The 18279-nt window shown below is 43.2% G+C and overlaps 3 protein-coding genes across 4 annotated transcripts; all 3 read right to left on the bottom strand.

Moving 5' to 3' along the window:
- Window positions 1–6342: 6342 nt before the first annotated feature.
- LOC129581349 (uncharacterized) lies at window positions 6343–8001 on the bottom strand. The gene is made up of 3 exons (XM_055472356.1): window positions 7863–8001; window positions 6934–7797; window positions 6343–6638 (listed from the first exon to the last, which is right to left on the bottom strand). The coding sequence occupies exons 1-3, from the start codon at window positions 7947–7949 to the stop codon at window positions 6513–6515; spliced, it is 1077 nt and encodes a 358-aa protein (XP_055328331.1). The 5' UTR covers window positions 7950–8001; the 3' UTR covers window positions 6343–6512.
- Window positions 8002–15181: 7180 nt separating this feature from the next.
- LOC129581160 (uncharacterized) lies at window positions 15182–16606 on the bottom strand. Its single transcript, XM_055472079.1, has 2 exons — window positions 16390–16606; window positions 15182–15620 (listed from the first exon to the last, which is right to left on the bottom strand). The coding sequence occupies exons 1-2, from the start codon at window positions 16553–16555 to the stop codon at window positions 15325–15327; spliced, it is 462 nt and encodes a 153-aa protein (XP_055328054.1). The 5' UTR covers window positions 16556–16606; the 3' UTR covers window positions 15182–15324.
- A 598-nt stretch (window positions 16607–17204) lies between these two features.
- LOC129580948 (uncharacterized) lies at window positions 17205–18041 on the bottom strand. 2 transcript variants are annotated; one of them, XM_055471723.1, is made up of 3 exons: window positions 17958–18041; window positions 17591–17735; window positions 17205–17536 (listed from the first exon to the last, which is right to left on the bottom strand). In XM_055471723.1, the coding sequence occupies exons 1-3, from the start codon at window positions 18024–18026 to the stop codon at window positions 17421–17423; spliced, it is 330 nt and encodes a 109-aa protein (XP_055327698.1). In that variant the 5' UTR covers window positions 18027–18041; the 3' UTR covers window positions 17205–17420. The 2 variants fall into 2 exon arrangements, 1 of the variants encoding a protein (XP_055327698.1); XR_008689407.1 differs by having other exon boundaries at window positions 17206–17536; window positions 17591–17898; window positions 17958–18020.
- Window positions 18042–18279: the final 238 nt, after the last annotated feature.

Below are 18279 nucleotides of genomic sequence, written 5' to 3'. Positions count from 1 at the left end.
TCAAAGATAAAATAGAATTACAGCGAATGTCGGATTACTCATTGCGGTATCTAACCGCAATTTAATATCCGCAATGCAACGCTTGAGTGAAAAAGCAGCGTACGTGCGCACCATTTTAAGGAAACCTACATGCTGAGCGCAATGTTGTTGTTGACATAAAAATTGCCCGACGGAACTGTTGTGTTTGCTTAACGCAAAGGCACGCTAGTAGCCAGTTTCCTGCATCTGCTGAGCAAATGCCACGACCGAGAAATTGCACATATTTCAAAATGCACTTTCGTAACATCATCTGCTGTTTACCAACGTTATTACACCGTATGTTGCCTTATAGCAAGCAGACTGACATCATGCGAAGTGTGGAGCTATAGACAATGACCTCGACTACCATTATCGAAAACAACGGTCGTTCATGTAACACTGCCACTAAAGCACAGCATTCATGATTCATTACGTCAATCATAAAATACTCCAACATAATACTAATTGTGGTTTGATGAATAAATGACTGCCACGTGTGTCCTTGTGGATATCTGAAGCTTCTGTACGTGCCCAACATTCCAGCTTCGATTAGAACAATAAGGGATAAGGCTTGTACATACAGTATGTTCAAGGTATCAGTTTAGTATACATAAAATAAAACATTTTGGTTTGGTTTTCGCGCACTCCCACACTTTCCTGCAATACTTTATTGTTGAATGCCAGCATGCAGTTAGCATCTGCACTGTACAATAGCATTTTGTTTTGCCCTATCAGTAGCATATTGAGCAGACCAGTCAGTTATCCCTGTTTTCCTATGGCGCCCTATATAGTGCAGCTTAAGTCAATGCTGGGAATCAATACTGGTTTTTATACTGATTTTATCTCATACTGCAACATTGATTTTATATCATTTTCTGCAATACTTGTATGCAATGCTGCTTTTATCTCCTTTTAAAACCAAAATAATTTGTGTAAACTCTCCTGACGCCACCCGTGAGTCCAACATCCGGCAACATTAAGCCGATGGCTGAGATATGTCCAATTAAGCTATACAAGCAGTCCATAAAATATGCTCGTCATGCATCAGTGTATCGTAAAACCATCCTCATTCACAGTGAAGGCGGCTTCAGTGGGGAATGATAATAATTATAACAAAACGTTATCTGAAAAAATGCAGCTTCCCTCCATTGCACCAGATTCCCAGCATTGACTTAAGCTGCACTTTCTAATGCGCCATACGAAAACAGGGATGACTGACTGGTCTGCTCAATGTGCTACTGATAGGGCAAAACAAAACACTGTTGCACAGCGTAGATGCTAAAGCATGCCGGCATTCAACTTTCAGCGTATCGATCGAGAGCAGTAACCACATAATAATCTCTCCTGAAAATAACCAGCAGATCTGTCGACTATAGACGTACTTAACAGACGTACTTAACAGCCAGGCAGCAGGTTTAAGCATTTTTTTGTGGCCATGCGCAAAAAATTACAGGACTATAAAAACAGCCTGCCTGTCTTAGGCACTGCCGTGGATTTATAATCCAGAACTAATGATAAAATGCGCGTATTTCCTGCATTTATTGTGTGTTTCGCAAAATTCTTTACGGCTTAGCGTTGCAAATGCGCTAAGAGAGTACTAATGTGCCCTACGAAAAAAATGCCGCGGCTTACCGTTTTTATACTCGCTGTTTTGCCTTTTCCGGTAAGTATTGTAATACGGTGTGATCCATAAATTGTTATTCTTTTTTCATTGACTACTCGTGGCGGCTTGATAATTTTGATTTAAGTCTCTGCAGAAAGTTAGACTGATACTCGTATTACGGAGCTAAAAGTTCCTTCTAAATGAAGAACATAATAATCTTTGTGCGAATGAAATTATTTAGGTAAACGTTACCAAGATATCGGGACACGCAGGAAACCTTTTCACTGCAGGCACTGAAGCTACCGCTCTGAAATGCCACTATTACTTGAAGAATTTGTTGTCGGATTCGGATCCGCCTGGTACGGAGTGAAAGAATGCTCACTGGGCGAAGCGTGCATGCCGCAATCCAGCAAGATTATATTGGATGGCAATGAAGGTAACGTGCGTGCTGTCCACTACTGTAGGTACAAAGGTATCTCAACGCTGAGAAAAAGGGTGCTGAAATCCCAGTGCAAAGAAACTCCCTGTCGAAAAATATGACCTGGCCACTGAGCCAGACTCGGTCCAAACTGCAAGCGGTGGCACTTGCCACTTACTTCTGTAGTTCGTTGTCGTAGTTAATATTGTATCGACTGTTATGTCGCTGAGTAAACATAAATAAAAAGTCAGTAATTGTATCTGTATCACTGTACGCACTATGCAGATATGTTCCATAGAGTTTGCATGTAAAGCATTCCAAAGTTTTGCTGGCATACAGATAGTACATGGCAACCTGCTAGTGCATGCTGCATAGATACCGTATATTACTAATTAGTGCCCCGAGGTTACCAAATTTTTTGCCTTCGCTAGGTGACACTGAACGGGAGGGGGGCTGTATTGCGGACAGTGATAGTGTAGATTTTGTCGTTGATTGTTCCTCCAAAAACAAAGCGAATCTGCAACATAGTCAGAAAAAACACGAGAAAATACCGGGTTTTTAAGCTTTTTGCATGTGAAAGCCGCAAATTGCGCGGATAATGAGCAAAAATCGCGAAAAAATCAGCAAACGTAATGGCACGCCTTCAAAAAATGTGAACCAGATAACTTAGCCTTTTAGGACACAAGTTCTGGGGGAACTTGTGCAGAGGAGGAGGCTGCTATAACATATATAACACGGGGGATGACATAAACTGATAAAATATTTCATTCGGGCGAACCAGACGGAAATTATGGATTTTGGAACCATGCAACGCCACTTTATGAGTGTGCGTTGCGATCTTACGATCAAGCTGGGTGTTTCACTGCACTGGAATAATAGCGCGCTGTTTGCATTACATTGGGAACTTAGGAAACCCTCGTAAACAGCATATGTATAAGTATACAACACAATCCGTGTGCAATCAATATGAAGTTTCAAACGTAACATGAAAATTTGACAGACCTTTGGCAGCACTAGGGCTGCGCGCCGGTCTCCACCCCGACCAACATGGGCTGCGTCGTGAGTTCCACACGCAGCGCGATATCCAGGGAGGTGACCTGCTACTGCAACATGGACCTATGCAATACGGAGTTACAGTTCCCCAAGTGGAAGGCCGAGGCGTTGCTGGCGCCAGCACACCGACCCATTACCAACTGGCTCTCCTTTGTCGCCATGCAGTTTGTGCTTTTATTGGCTTCCTAAAGCGCTTATTGTTTCGGAACGTTTTGTGCTGTGTTGATTCGCACTTTAGTGAAAACATAAATTTAAAATACTGAGCGTGTGCAAAACATTGTGTGATAAACCGGGCGCGATGTTTGTTCACAGAACAAAGTACACAAGCGCGCAGTATTTTGAAAAAAACACGATTGAAATTCGACAGCTGTCGTCAGCGTTCATTGTCAGTGAGGCGGCTACGTGTTTGTTCAGTAAACTGAATTAACGAAAGCCTTTCTAAAGTACGACGGCCACTGGGTGCCGTCAGAACAGCCATTCATCCAGGCATGTACCAAAGACATTCCCAAGCTCCACCAGCACCGACCGCTTGCCGACAGAGTGGAAGTCGATAATCAGACAATCCTCGACGATGTTCATAACGCTGCCGTGTTGCAGCGGACCGTTGTCATCTAGCAGCACATCCACCGAATTCCATGCGCCTAAAATTTGTCACAGTTTCATAAAAGTCCGTTTAATGCATGTGCTAAGTTCAGCACACAACAGCAGTGGCCGCCAAAAATGTATGATAAAAGTCATGCTCTAGTTTATACGCCAAAAAGCCGACATATCGCGCCAATGGAACGTTTTATTTCATCAACATGCGCTTTGCAGGCTTGCTGCCTATTTAACACACGTCTGGCACTGAATAATTAACTGTACGGTCTGTACCGTAACTGTCCGATCTGTAACGAACGATACGTGCTTCTTACTTCTTAGTAATAGTTATTGCGCAAAGATAAGCGGTGTCCTTGATAAAACCGATGGCATGCATATTTGGATGGAACTTACATATCTAATGAAACGATAAGGGAAATGTGGCAAAATGGCCGGCACTTATGCATGCACTTATCGTATTAGTTTCTTATACATATGCGGTAACACCGGTGTGCACTTATCGTATTAGTTTCTTATACATATGCGGTAACACCGGTGTTATTGCTTTAGCACAAAAGGACAGCGTCATTGCATTTCTAGCACGTGGCCGCTTTAATGCTTTATGAGCGATCAGCGGCATCATCAACGATAATTATGGAAAACAGCGAATGACTTGCAACGCTTTCAAAAAGCAGGCAGCAGGAAAAATGTGTATAAGTAATCGTTATCACAATTCCATGCAGTGACTATAAAGAACTCCAAAATTTGGCGGCTCCACGGTTGTTTAAGTAAACCACCTTAAACAGAAGATTACACAAACGGATTCTGAATAATCGGTTCCGACTGACTGTGTTGAAACACTTTCGGATAATGTCCGCATTTGCACCAGATCATCTACAGGCTGCCTCTCCAATTAAAAGCTTCTCGATGCCAGTTCGGGGATTATTTAGAAGAATATTTCCGGGTTATAAATCGCCATGTACTATTATTTTCTTTCCAGTGCAAAAATTCCAGTTGGGCAATATTTTTTAACAATTTGATTAAATTTGCGCTGCTTAATAGCCTTCCGGCTTTCTCTACATCCTTCAGAATAGAAGCAAGGTCGCATTCAAGATCAGCAGCCGTAATGGTAAAATAATTTTCTAGTATTTGACACAGTTTCTTTGATTAATGTCACCTTTCTGGTGGTAGTCTATCGCTACTTCAACGGTCGCCCACGCGGCACGCGCCAGCTTTGGTGATAACCACCCTGCGATCTGCCACGAGTTTTTCGTTATTTGTTGTATCACGAAAACATCGCCGCATATCTCAAGGTGTCTATCAATAGAAAATCAATCTATTATTAGACAAAAATTGTCTTAATCTGTTTGCGGATTTCTCCAATTTTCCCGGCCGGCAGCAGCTTTGAAATTAATCCCTATATTTATCACTTTAACAGCTAAAAGCGCTAGTCCCGAATAATCACCCGCTTCCGTAATTCTAGCTAAGTTAACAATTCCGAAAGCTCCTCTCCCAATCATGTCAGCACCGGTGTAGTGATACTGCGACTTACGACCGATTTCCTCGACTTCGCGGGAGTCGCTGAAACTGACGCTATTCATTTGCGATAACAGATTAAACGAGTTGCCACTGCCGGCAATCGGAAAATTTCTAAGTCTCTAAATGAACCGCGCTTAGCGCACACATTTAACGCTTTAAACCTCTCAAAATTCTTGTATGCCAGGAACCCTGCCGCAATGCATCAAATTTTCAAGTGCCTACAGAAGTCGAAAGCACATTCTTATTGCTATGTAGTTATCATCAAAGCACATATTGTTATCATATGTAATCAGATAAACTTCACCCTTATTGAATTGCAGTGTTCTTACGCTGAACGTTTCTGCACTGGGTACCTGTGAATTAATGTACGAGTATCTGCATATCAAAAGAGCGCGCGCAATCTATTTGATATCGTGAAAAGTGATCAAATACCGGTGTTACGAAATTTAAAGCTCAGCTGCTCAGAAATTTATAGCCAATTCAGATAACAATGAGCTTGCGCAAGTAGAAACTACTTTAAACTGATTCAAAATTTAAACAGGAAACCAAGACTGACACTGCTGGCCCTCCTTGGGGGCAAACAGCCACTCACGCACCCCAATGTTAGGCCAGTTTTCAGGAGAGAACATTTTGTCTGACTCATGAGCAAACGAACCAACACGCGCAAACAAGCTATTACTCCTACACGTCACGCGAGAAAGGTGGGCTCGGAATTTACTTCCTTTGGGCAGATATGCCGAACATGGCCGGAAACGGCCCCAAGCCATCAAACAGAGCAAAAGCACAAAAAAAAACAAGAAAAATTTTACTCTGGCAAGTGACACAAGTTAGCACTGTACATTCTCCAATTTATACCAGTTCACAAATGCATTCAACTCTAACAGAGAGACCACTATTAAAGGGGGCGTGTCGTGTGTCGTAATACCCGGATTCCTCTGTCCGTCGGAATCCACTCCATTACTCCTACACGTCACGCGAGAAAGGTGGGCTCGGAATTTACTTCCTTTGGGCAGATATGCCGAACATGGCCGGAAACGGCCCCAAATACCCAAACCCAAGGCAAAAACACAAAGATGACTGGAGGCGATCCAATACCGCGTAATGATGGCAACGAAAAGTGTGATGAATGTGCAACGATAAAGCAGGCCGATTCCTTGAATTCAAGGAAAACAGCTTATCACGATACCAAAGGCGCGGGATTCCGCGCATTGTTGGGCATTCGCGAAAGTAATACCAAATTAGAAGATCCACGAAAAGTAAGTAAAGCACTGCTCTGGCGGAAATCACGCCAGCGCAATACGGCATTTAAGGATGCATGCAGTCGCCAGACCGCATGCATAAAGCAGGGTGCAAGGAAGTCCTGTCGCATCCCACGGAATATGGCAAGGCAAATGGAGGTTTGTAGTCGGACTGGGAATTCCACAGTTTGACCTAAATCCATGCAGATTTTAAATTCCATACAATGTACGGAAGGCTATAAGCGCAAAAGCATACGCTAGCAAGTATTTAAGAAGGTAACGAATATACGCAACGAGGCTGAAAAATGTGCAATGTAGTATAAAAGCAGGCAGGGACAATGCGAAGCGGACACAGGATATGGGGGAATAATAATGCATGAAAAGGTAACAGCACGAAGCAGGCAAATCCGGGTCAAAAGTTAAAGAAAACAATCGTCTCGGTAAAATGTCAGGCAAAGGTAACCAACCCGGAATTCGACAGGTCATACCGAATGGAGGTCATTTTGCCGACTGCTCGGTGCAGGCCGTGGCGCGATGGTCCTTCCGGCAGAAACCGCAAATGTGTGGAAAACGGCAAGGGATATCCCGGCAGGGTCTGCCTTCGTTGTAGTTGAAACAGCAGTAATTCGGAAAACGGGGTTCCACGGTAGCTGTGCGCTTCGCCTGTCCAAAAGTGACCTTTGGGTTACAAACTTGAAAATCCGACGTTCGACGGGAATCCGCCGAAAAATATGCGTCAGCCGTGGGGTCGCGATGCGTAATGTCAGAAAGGTCAAACTCCTCAATCTGGGCGGCTTCGCGAAACTCGCAGTCAAATTGCACAATGGCTTCGTCATCATACATGCATCGTTTGCGAGCCAAAAAGACCTGGTATTCCAGGAACTCATCAGTGTTGGTAAGGCGTTGGTCTTCCTTGCCAAATCCAATGCAGCCATGATGTTGCCGGCAAAAAGTTCGTCGCATGAAATTTCATGCGGCTTAACATCTTTTGCGGCCTTGTGGGCTGCTTTCACGAATGGAAGCGTATGCGGTCTTCGAAGATTTCGGGCCTGAGAGGAGGTACGGGAGCCGCTGTTGGATTTACGGTGAGCGCTAACTGGACTGCCGGAACTCTCGTCGTCTGAGGCTGCTTGGTGGTGATTGCTTGTACGTGTAGTTGAACGGCTCCGACGGGGGGCCACATTGTCGCTTGCGGATGTCACGGGAGGAGACATGGGAACGTGGGGCATAACAAACACTTCAAGCTTGTTGCGATCGCGGGTGTTCGTGATGAATTCCAAGTTGTCGGGGAATTTCTTAACCTTTGCCAACAAGATGACATCGTCAATGGAGTTATATCCGTTGTCGTACAGCTGGGAAACAGACGCCGCGCAAATACCGATGGCTGTAGCGAGGTCAGATGGGGAGTCACCTTTACCTGCTGCAGCATCGGCTTCCAAATCCAGAGATTCTTCCGGATGGAACAGGTCATAAAGCCGCTGGACAAGAGCAGGTTTCGTTTCATCGAACGCTTGCTCGCCTTCAACTTCGACGATGAGCCGTTTGACCTCTGTGAGATTCAGGCGGCCCAACTTCTTCAGATTGAACGTGCGAGCTTCATCGAGTGTAACAGACATGATGATAAATAAATGCGAAAACGGTAACGTAAAAAACACAGATCGAGAATTTCTTAAAATTTTAATTTCAAAAATTTTACTCTGGCAAGTGACACAAGTTAGCACTGTACATTCTCCAATTTATACCAGTTCACAAATGCATTCAACTCTAACAGAGAGACCACTATTAAAGGGGGCGTGTCGTGTGTCGTAATACCCGGATTCCTCTGTCCGTCGGAATCCATTCCGTTCTTACGACCATTTTTAGCAGAATAAATAGACACAAATCTGACAGAGATCCCGTTTGATTCAATTGCACATTTGATATCTTTGCCGTAATCTTCAAGCGACAAATATTTGGTCCAATCCAGAGGGGGGATGCCGTGTAGACAGAAGTCTTTCTTCTTTTACTCTCTGTCTGGTTTTATGACGCGTTCCAGCTGCAGTGTTGACATCACGGCGTCTCCGCTTTCAGTTTTTGTACTTTGTTGGCTTCTTGTCATTTAACTTAAGTACTGTGAAGAATTCAATAGACTTCGAAGTATGCGAATAAAATAATAATCAGCGTTCGAATTATTATTACAAAGTATCGTACAAGTCGTTGTGTACTTTGTACGATATTCGGTTTGCCACGACAGAGCTCTGTTCAAATAATGTCCAGAGCATACTCTGCAAATACATCCACATACATCTGAAATGTTTCCAGAAACTTTTCTTCAAAATTTCTGCGCATGCATATCTGTACTTTAACTTAGAAGAAACATGTATGTTAGACATATATTTCGGATGAATTTATAATCCAAAGACAGATTTTTGGATTCCGTGTGTATTTCCGTATTTCGCCAAACACACGAGGTATGAATATACCTTAACACAAACCCTGTTCCCTGTGTCACTGTCTCGGAGACAATGCGCATCCGCATTGACCGGGCGGCTGTTTGCCGTTTCGGCTTCATATGGCAGTCAGCTGTACTGTGCAAATTTTAAGGCGAAAAACTCTTTTGGACATCAATGCGAACGGTCCAATAACTACTACAGACACAGGTATGCAGGTGAATAGCGGGTACAATGCCGACACCCTCAGTGTCGACTCCCTTGCGTTATTTAATACTAACATTTACAAGTGCCGATCCATTTTTATTTGCAGCGAGATCCTTTTACCGGTAACTTGATCTTGTAACATTATTGCGTTTATAACCTTGAACTTCTTTAGTAAAACATCATAGCAACATATAATTTAAGTTATTATTTTACTAAAACTTTTAAAAAAATTATGGTGATATGCAAAGTCAAACGTGGTGTGCAAAAGGTGGTTCTAGGAGCCAAAGGAGGTATGAAAGGTGGTACTAGGAGCAAAAGGTGGTACAAAAGTTGTATGCGGAGCCTCCACCTTTTATTAATAAGATCAATTCCACCGAAGAAAGGACATCCGCTTTATCTTTGCTAGCTAATAACAAACTAATATTTTGTAATTAGGCACGTGGTGCCGGGATCATCATTCGTTTCCAAGTTCCAGTCATGATTTTTTTGGATATGCCAAGCGTGAACGAAGCAGGAGGTGCAGCAGAATGATAAGGAAGCGCTGTGCAATGCGGGACAGCTCCTCGCAGCGCAAACCATGCAGTCCCTCGGTGCACCACTGCTTCCCGCGGTAATGCAAGGACGGTCGCGGATCCCCGGTCTGCGTCGCACAGAGCACCTACCAGCGGTAGGGGTAAATTAGAAACTGATCAACACAGAGCACTTGCATTATGTAACTGCATAAATTACGATGCATTTCTTATGCGCACGCAGAATACTATAAAGCACCGTAACCTTCAAAAAAGTTTAACTTTATTTCCCATTCGTCCCACATCACGTTTACCTTAAATAGCACACCTCATTTCCAAAATCTGGGTGGGATGACAACTTTACTTGTTTCGCTGCGTTGAGCGATTTTCTACTTAATTTAGCTGTTAAATATTTGGATACTATTTGCGATAGTATAATTATATTTACCGTAGCCTAATTATAGTTTAACATTTGGATAAAGTTTACAATAGTATTTGTTAGGTATATTTATAATTACCTATTTTATATTCACATTTATTCCTGTTTAATTATTTATTTTAGGTTTAATGTCTACGTATAATAGGGGATGTCAGTAGCGCACCTAGATAATCACCTGTACTGCTGCCGTCGCCCGCCATGAGTGTGACGTTACGGCAATACATATGGCTAAATCTGGTAGGACTGGCTCAATCCGTACCAAGATCCTGTTGTTGCGCAACAAATTGCGGCACCAACAAGATTATTTGACGCAACGGGCCGCAACCAGTGCCAGCATGTGTGCTGGACTGGGCTGCTGCAACGCCGCAACAGCCGCAACACGGCTTATAAGCCGTGTTTTAAAATGTTAAAATTTGAAATTTTAAAATGACTTTCAAGAATTTTAAAAAATTCATTTTGAAAAAAATAACTTAAATTTCACAGAAGTTTATAGATAAAATAGCACTGTAGCGGCATTTCTGGATTCCCTCGGCATTAGTACATTCCGTGCGCAAATGACCACAATTATTTGCATGGTTGCGCATTCCTACAACACAGCACTGGAATTACTAAAGTACTTACTCTTGCACATAAAGAGCTCTTAATTAGCGAAAGCAGTTCCATTAAAAAATACTGGGACATAATGCAGAAAAACATGACACAACGGAAGAATATTTGTATTATAAGTTATGTCTTGCTTTGCTTTGTTTGTGCTGGCGTTGTGATATTTATTAATGTATTACAGTGGACAGATAGGTGCTGGATGATACGAAAGCAGTGCTGCGAATGACATGTGGTTTCTTTTCAGAGCCGAAAGTCTTGGACAAGTGTAACTTTTCATCGCCAGCGCACTGTACGAGAGAAGTTGCGCCGGAAAAGTGGGGAAACATCTTCGTATGTTATGACAACATCTGTCAACTTAACCGACTGAAGGCTGCTGGCGAACCTTTGCCCTTTCCCGAGCCTTTCGATCAACTGTGGAGTCGGGTATCCAAAATCGTTGATGGGTTGCACATTCAAAACCACAAGGATCCTAAGTGCAAAGAAAAATACCACCCCAATATGTACTCTGCGAGACATCCTACTACCACTGAACGAAATACCATGGCTGCCGAGCAGACGTTTTCTTGGCTGGCCAAGTACAAGAAGCAATTACATGCAATGAATAAAAGCAGGCAGTTTTTTTTATTCACCGGATGGCAGTGCGTCGAAACGATTATCTCTCGAACTGTTTAGCGGACAATAACCGGCCTGTTGGAGGAACCATGCGCACTTTTAAGGAGAAGCAGCCACATTTCGATTCGCAGGCACATACAGTAGCCAGCACTGGATAGAAACAGTCCTCCTGAAATTGGAGTACTGGAAAGATTGCAGTTAGCTCTTGATTGGTTGGCTTAATCTCATTGCGTTGTTGCTAATTTTTTTTTGTGGCGTTTGTAATAAGTGATTTCTGTAATTTGCAACAAGACCTGCTAATCGCCTTGTTCACAAATTTTTGAACGCAGATTAAAATCAGTGTATGTTTGCCAAAACGTTCTTAAATTTTTCTTGCTTTACAGTTTACGGCTGCAATGGCTCAAGCAGGACCTAGCCCAGAAGCAGATGAACTTCTGTACATAGGCTTTAATTACAATCGCAGCTGGAGAAATAATGAAATGTATATTTGTGATATCTTCAGCACCGATAAAAATAGTTCATGCAGCCGTCATGTCACCAAGTAGATGTCCGATAACGAACTGACGATGACACTGGCTAGCTTTAGTGTTTCGTGTAGCTCGGATTACAAGTTACTTTACTTACTAATATTCGTTTTGCTTTCCGACAATATGATGTACGACATGTTGTTAGATGCCGCGACTTGCTAACCAACAGACTGCTAACCGACAATTCGCTTTTCTGCAATTTCGCTGCTCGACTTTTTCCAGACACTCTTTTGTTGGCCGCCCACCTGCTTATCGGCTAGGTATCAGGGTTTCTGAGCTACCTGGGTGCATTAACTGGATTTCTTATAATTCTTAGTGCTTTCGTAGGTGCTCATGTTTTTATAGAGTTATGACATTGATTAGGATATTTCGTTTTTAGTCCTAGTCCTGCATTCGTTAATTTTACTGATTTTGTTAGGTTTTTCTTGTGTTCCTTATGCTATCTATGTTTTCCTATGTTTTATTAAGTCTTTTAAGATTAAAGGGTTTTTATTGGGCATTGGGAAACTGTTTTGCCGGTCATTAGGATGTTGTCAGCACAACGTCAGCGCTCAACGAATTGTCGGTAAAATTTTTCCGGTCAGCAAAGCGTCGTTGGCAAGTTTTCCGTCTGCAAAATGGCGGTTAGTGGTTACTGGTTACCATATCGTCAGTGTGCCGCCCTAACTTAGTACGATGATTCCATAAAACCACAATCAGTGTGGGTCGAGAGTCTGCGGTATCACCCACAAATACCGATTCAGATTCCTCCTACAAGGCACACAAGGGTAAATTTGCCATGGTGTGCGTGAAGTACCTAGAAAAGGGTATTCGAAAATTAACATTTATCGTACCGTGAGACCGGCTTATCAATAGTACTATGTAGTTCATCAAAGATAGTGTTACCGCATCGTGAAGAGATAAGGATTTAAAAATACTCGAAGTAATAGTCGACGGGAGCGAAGCGAAGGTCCTCTTTGTTCAAGCCAAAGGTACTGGTTGATTTAAGTCCGTGACGAAAGCTCGTTACGGCCGTTTTACGGAAGTGCGTTACGGAAGTATAACAATGACGTCAAGCAACTGATCGCTATGATGTGATCGCATCCCAGGTCTATTACGTCGTCGTTAGATGCCGCGATGAAGCGTGGATACACATCGGTACTACTGCTTAAGGCTTCTTTTCGCTACAGAAAATCGTAACGAAATAGCGCTGTTGCGTCCGTGCATTTAACCGCTACAAAATTATTGCTTGCTGCCGTGTTTTTGCGGGTCCGACTCTTTTGAATTCGGTCCGAATTTAAATTTCTGCGACTCTGCCGATCGCTGCGACGTCATGGACGAAGCATATCGCTGCGCTGCGGTTTCTGGTGGCCCGACGCATTAAAAATATTGCCAACGGTACTGCAATTTCTAAATCCTTTCCGTTACGGACGTTTATTTCAAAGTTACGCTGCGTCACCGCATTTAACCACCATGATGCCATTGCTGGCTGCCATTTGGTGCTGGCCTTCGCAGGCTGGAAATTTAATTTATGTCCGCTTTGTACCAACTAGCCTGAGCATGAAATCTTCACAGTCTCCTCGTGCAAACAGAAAACCTAGGGTTTTACTAAAGAGAAGTGACTTGGTAAATGGTGCGAAATTCGGGTACATGCACGAAAACATTTATTTTCCCGCATTCCCTAACCCTGGTTGCCTTGTTTTATGACAACGTGTAGCCAAATAGGTAGTATGCATTGGCGTAAAAACCAGTTGGGGCGCGCAAAACCGGCCTTTCTGGCCGGGAGTTATATGTGCAAAAAAATTACAAAATGTTTAAACGCAAGAAGGTGTAAAAAAGGTTTCATTAACGACCGATCTCCTTCACATTTTGCACAATGGTGCAGTAAGCATGAAGATCGTTTTGACACGGAACCGGAATTCTGTCACTTTTCTCCATTCTAAAGCAGACTTTAAAATTTCGAATATATGTTTAAAAATACGAAGAACTTAACGCAAGCCTCATTTCGGGCCAAAACGATCTTTAGGCCAATGTGCGAATCTGCGCAAAAAAGACCACTCCATAATTTGACTTTGTTGCCTTTTTTGTTTTTAAAAAACCTTCGATTATATTTTTGTGCACAGTCACTTCTTATGTCAATTTGACAAATAGAACAAATTCTTTATCTGATTGTATAATCGAAAAGAAAGTATAAACTGAGTGGTGCTCGTTGACGTGCATCGTGCATATTGAAAAATAGGTAAAAATTAATAAAATATTTTATACTTTATTCACCAAACGAATGGTGTACGCTTAAACGTTTTTCGCATCATTGTATACAAATCAGTTTACTAGGGAATGCAATAAACCGATTCATAAAAGCCTTTGGGAGTTCGGGAGATTGAAAATTGTTTTGGGTCTACCCGAATTCAGCGTCATGTACCTGGCCATTTCCTTTAATAAAACGTACATTATTCACTACAATTTAAGTTCTACCGCAAACTTAGATTCTGACTCATAACATATGCAAAATGCTTTTTGTGGACCAACCAGTTTGTTATGCCAAAATCTGCGTTACGCTTTCGTTTCAGAATGTCCAAATTTCACGTTGCTCAATATCTGCGAACATACTTCACCTGCCTAAATGTCATAACAAAAACTACGCATGACAAAAAGAAGAAAATACAGCTATGGGTGTATTTATAAAAAACTGATAGAGGCTATAACTATAAGTATCAGTTGAAAAACATGAAAATTTTCAGTAACGGTCCAACGAAGCAAAACAGTATAGCGCGCCGTTGCTGAGTCGCGCCTTTTAGGCCGTTCTCAGGCCCGTAGCAACATCTTGCGGCTGTTGCGGCGTTGCAGCAGCCCAGTCCAGCACACATGCTGGCACTGGTTGCGGCCCGTTGCTGCGTGTTGCGGCTTATAAGCCGTGTTGCGGCTGTTGCGGCGTTGCAGCAGCCCTGTCCAGCACACATGCTGGCACTGGTTGCGGCCCGTTGCTGCGTGTTGCGGCTTATAAGCCGTGTTGCGGCTGTTGCGGCGTTGCAGCAGCCCAGTCCAGCACACATGCTGGCACTGGTTGCGGCCCGTTGCTGCGTGTTGCGGCTTATAAGCCGTGTTGCGGCTATTGCGGCGTTGCAGCAGCCCAGTCCAGCACACATGCTGGCACCGGTTGCGGCCCGTTGAAACGTGTTGCGGCGTCGCAGCAGCCCAGTGTAGCATACATGTTAGCGCTGTTGCGCTCGTTGCGGAATTTGGTCCGCAACGAGACAGAGACGGTTAATTCCGAACTTGGTACAGATTGAGCCACAGTAGTAAAGGGCGTCCCGCAAAGCGATTTTGTATTCCAGTTATCCACTGGACTTCCTGACTGCAGTTATTGACGTCATAATAATATAAAAAAATAAAAAAAATACAAACAAATTATAAACAAATAAATTCGGCGGGCGGCCGTAAAACTGGCGCAAAACCAACGGCTTCGGGCGATTTTGCAGCGTGTCGCTTCCATCCTCACGGAGCGGGAGGACTGCTCGGTGCGTTGGACGTGGAAGCGTTGGGTACAGGTCCCAGCCGGTTGATCATGGTCAACTTAATCGTCTGCTTCGCCGCCTTCCCCCATGTTGATACTAGCCGGGGAATCTGGATTGTCCTGTATCCGAATGTGACGCTCCTCATCCGGGAACGCCACGTTATTTTTAATGGGACGAAAGCCGTGGCTGTTTGTTGGCTCATCTAGCAGTGGTGCGTTGGCGATGTCGGCATTCACCCGGCGCACCGCCGTCGCGGTATCCTCCAGCGAAACTTTTGCATTCTCATGGGGCATGTGGTTCAGATGGCTACGCAGATCGTCCGGTTTATGTTGGGCATTGATTTTATGACGAAGATCTGTCAAGCAGAAGAAGCACGCATGAGAACTGCTATCAGTGTTATGTCAACTTTGATTTCCGGCTACGATATAGTTCGGCACGTTTAAAATCAGCATTTCAATGCATCTAGGCAAATAAATGATCGAAGCAACGTGTCGGCATCGCAGTCGTAGGTAAGAACGGTTCGACAGCCAACTTAGGAAAACTGGATGGCGCACACGGTGCAAACAACGTGCACGAAATAAACGACCATTTTTAAAGCAGAACTGCTGTATTATTATTGCAAATTATAGGTATTACACTTGTAGATGATATTAAGCAACTTCAACATTTTTTCTCCCATTAATTTTATTGGATTGTTTAAACTGTAAATCCCTAACGCCGCAGCACAATAACGGCCTCAGTCGTGACACAACAGAAAACAAAATAAAAAAAGTTACAAAAACAAAACAAAATATAGAATAAGCACCAATGTTACAGTTCATCGGCCAGAGTATATGCAAATATTAAAACTTTCTGTGAACTGTAATCAATGCAGTATTCGTATGCTTAACCGATAAAACGAGAATAAAAACAGAAGAAAACTGCACTGAAACTGATGATAATTTCGCTTTTAATGGCAACTGCAATCTATTGATTACAAAGAAGCAGCACAAATAAATTATTAAATCATTTAAGTAAGTACTTCTAGAAATTGGTGCCTCAATGCTAAACAGCAAATATTAAATAAGCAGGGCGATTCGTAAAATATTTGTATGACGCGTAATCCTTGGTAAAACACTTCGCACCTGTGGGCGCTGGCTGTACAAAACTACTGCCAGCATCATCACCAAAGCGCACCGATCCTCCATTCCGCTGGCGGCCCACAGTGACATCCAGTACATTGTCCGCACCGTCGGAAAATCGAGTACTCCGGCTGTGGGAATGAAAACCCAGTCGATCGGTGACACGCATTTGGAAGGGAGCATTCTGAATGTTGAACAGCGCGGCCTCCAAGTCATCCTCCGTTTTCCCATACTGATCAAAGCCATCATCCTAATTGTCCATCGGGAAATTCCTCGGATGGCCCAGTCAATCAACCAACTCGCGGGGCCGATATAGAAAGGAATCGAATACAAGTAAATTAAAAATTAAACCAAGAAAATTGAGCAGATTTCTGTGAAATTCTTAGTGCCATACAGACTGCCGTCAGAATAAAGAATACAGAAAAATACGGGGGAAAAGTACAGAAAAAAATGCTGAATTAAGCAAAATCATTTATTAGTCTGCACTAGGCTTACCTGTGAGTCCGCCAGTCCAACGTCTTCCGTCTTTCCCCCCGTCTACCGTCGCATTCAGCGTGGCCTATCCCAAAATCCTCCTCGGGTACCCCGTCGTCTCTGCTTTTGTCGTTATTCCCCATCGTCCGTTGTTGTGGCCCGCAAATTTCTCAGCCCCGCGTCCATTACAGCCCCGCATCTGTCACAGCCCCGCATCCGCTACAGCTCTGCGTCCGTCACAACCCCGCGCCCTCCGCAGCCCAGCTTCCTGCCATTCCCTCGGTTCCCCCCCCTCACCCCCGCCCCCCTCGCTGCGCAGCCCCTGGTTGTACTGTTACCTATAACGCCCCTGTTTGTACCGCTACCTATATGCGTTACAAAGCCACACTGCGCCCGATTATCGTCTGAGAATTTTATTTAGTTAATTACCTTCGTATTAAAAGAATTGCCACAGAATCACCAAGTATACAGTTTTCAAGTAACAAATTACTAAAAATTACTTTGCCATCCTATTTCATATATCTAGTTTAATTTGGCAAAGCCAAAAACACTGGATATTGTCAAAACTGCTTTTTATGGTAAAGATCGTCGTCCAAGTCGGCCTTCCATTTGGCCGCCTGTTTCATTTCTTCATGCATCTGGGGCGTAATTTTAGAGGCAAAAAATGCCAAAGGCACTAAAAAATGATTTAATTACCTAAAAGCTAAGAAAATTTATAAACACGACTTACAATTTGCCTGCTGAGCGCTACGACGCAAAAACGCGATGGTGTCCGCATCCAGATTCAATCTGCGGATTTCTTCTGGAAGATCGCTGTCCTCCGGAATGGTGGATGAAATCTCGTTGCTTTGCTGGCTGGCCATGTTGTTGGAAATCTTGAAGTTGCAGACTGGAGATGACTGACTGAATTCATTCTCACTAGCACAGACTTATGAGGTTAGAAAAATCTTTAACTGTCAACACGATGGAACGTGATGTTCCATCACTTTCTGTTGAACAATCGCATTGGAATGCATACGTTTTCGATTGCGATTCTCCCTAAAATACAATATCTCTAATTTTACGCTTAAACGTTAGAAAATTTAACAGGTACGTACAAATATGAGTTGTATATGCTTGTGAATGAAGTATAATGGTGATGTTTGTGATCTAGCTGGCCGTTCCATTGTGATATCGTTTCTTCCTTTTAGGCGTCTGTTTAGCGTGTGTGCGTGTACGTCTGTGGCCAGAAAAAGTTCCTGGTGGCACTACACACATTTTTTCCGCACGAACTCCACCGTAAGTTCTATGTCTAATTACTATGTACTAATTAACTTTTTTTACCTAATACTCCGAAGGCTTACACTAAATACTTTCTGTTTTGTTGTACTTGTGCAGAATTAGGATTTTGTAATCCAGTAAACAGTTTCGGGACTTGTA

The sequence above is a fragment of the Paramacrobiotus metropolitanus genome, unplaced genomic scaffold (assembly GCF_019649055.1).
Source record: "Paramacrobiotus metropolitanus isolate TYO unplaced genomic scaffold, Prichtersi_v1.0 Parri_scaffold0000001, whole genome shotgun sequence".
NCBI lineage: Eukaryota > Metazoa > Tardigrada > Eutardigrada > Parachela > Macrobiotidae > Paramacrobiotus > Paramacrobiotus metropolitanus.
The sequence above is the reverse complement of the archived record's forward strand: the minus strand, read 5'-3'. Positions and strand labels throughout refer to the sequence as shown.

Excerpts from the sequence above, each read along its gene's own strand:
- LOC129581160 (XM_055472079.1), bottom strand. The coding sequence starts at position 16,555 with ATGCGTGTCACCGATCGACTGGGTTTTCATTCCCACAGCCGGAGTACT. Across the intron at positions 15,621-16,389 it reads TGTACAGCCAGCGCCCACAG|ATCTTCGTCATAAAATCAAT; the intron begins GTGCGAAGTGTT and ends TCTGCTTGACAG.
- LOC129581349 (XM_055472356.1), bottom strand. The coding sequence starts at position 7,949 with ATGAAACGAAACCTGCTCTTGTCCAGCGGCTTTATGACCTGTTCCATC. Across the intron at positions 7,798-7,862 it reads GGAAGCCGATGCTGCAGCAG|CTGTACGACAACGGATATAA; the intron begins GTAAAGGTGACT and ends TCTGTTTCCCAG. Across the intron at positions 6,639-6,933 it reads GGCAAAATGACCTCCATTCG|GTCAAACTGTGGAATTCCCA; the intron begins GTATGACCTGTC and ends GCATGGATTTAG.
- LOC129580948 (XM_055471723.1), bottom strand. The coding sequence starts at position 18,026 with ATGGAACGGCCAGCTAGATCACAAACATCACCATTATACTTCATTCAC. Across the intron at positions 17,736-17,957 it reads AGCATATACAACTCATATTT|ATTTCCAACAACATGGCCAG; the intron begins GTACGTACCTGT and ends TGCAACTTCAAG. Across the intron at positions 17,537-17,590 it reads TAGCGCTCAGCAGGCAAATT|TGCCTTTGGCATTTTTTGCC; the intron begins GTAAGTCGTGTT and ends ATCATTTTTTAG.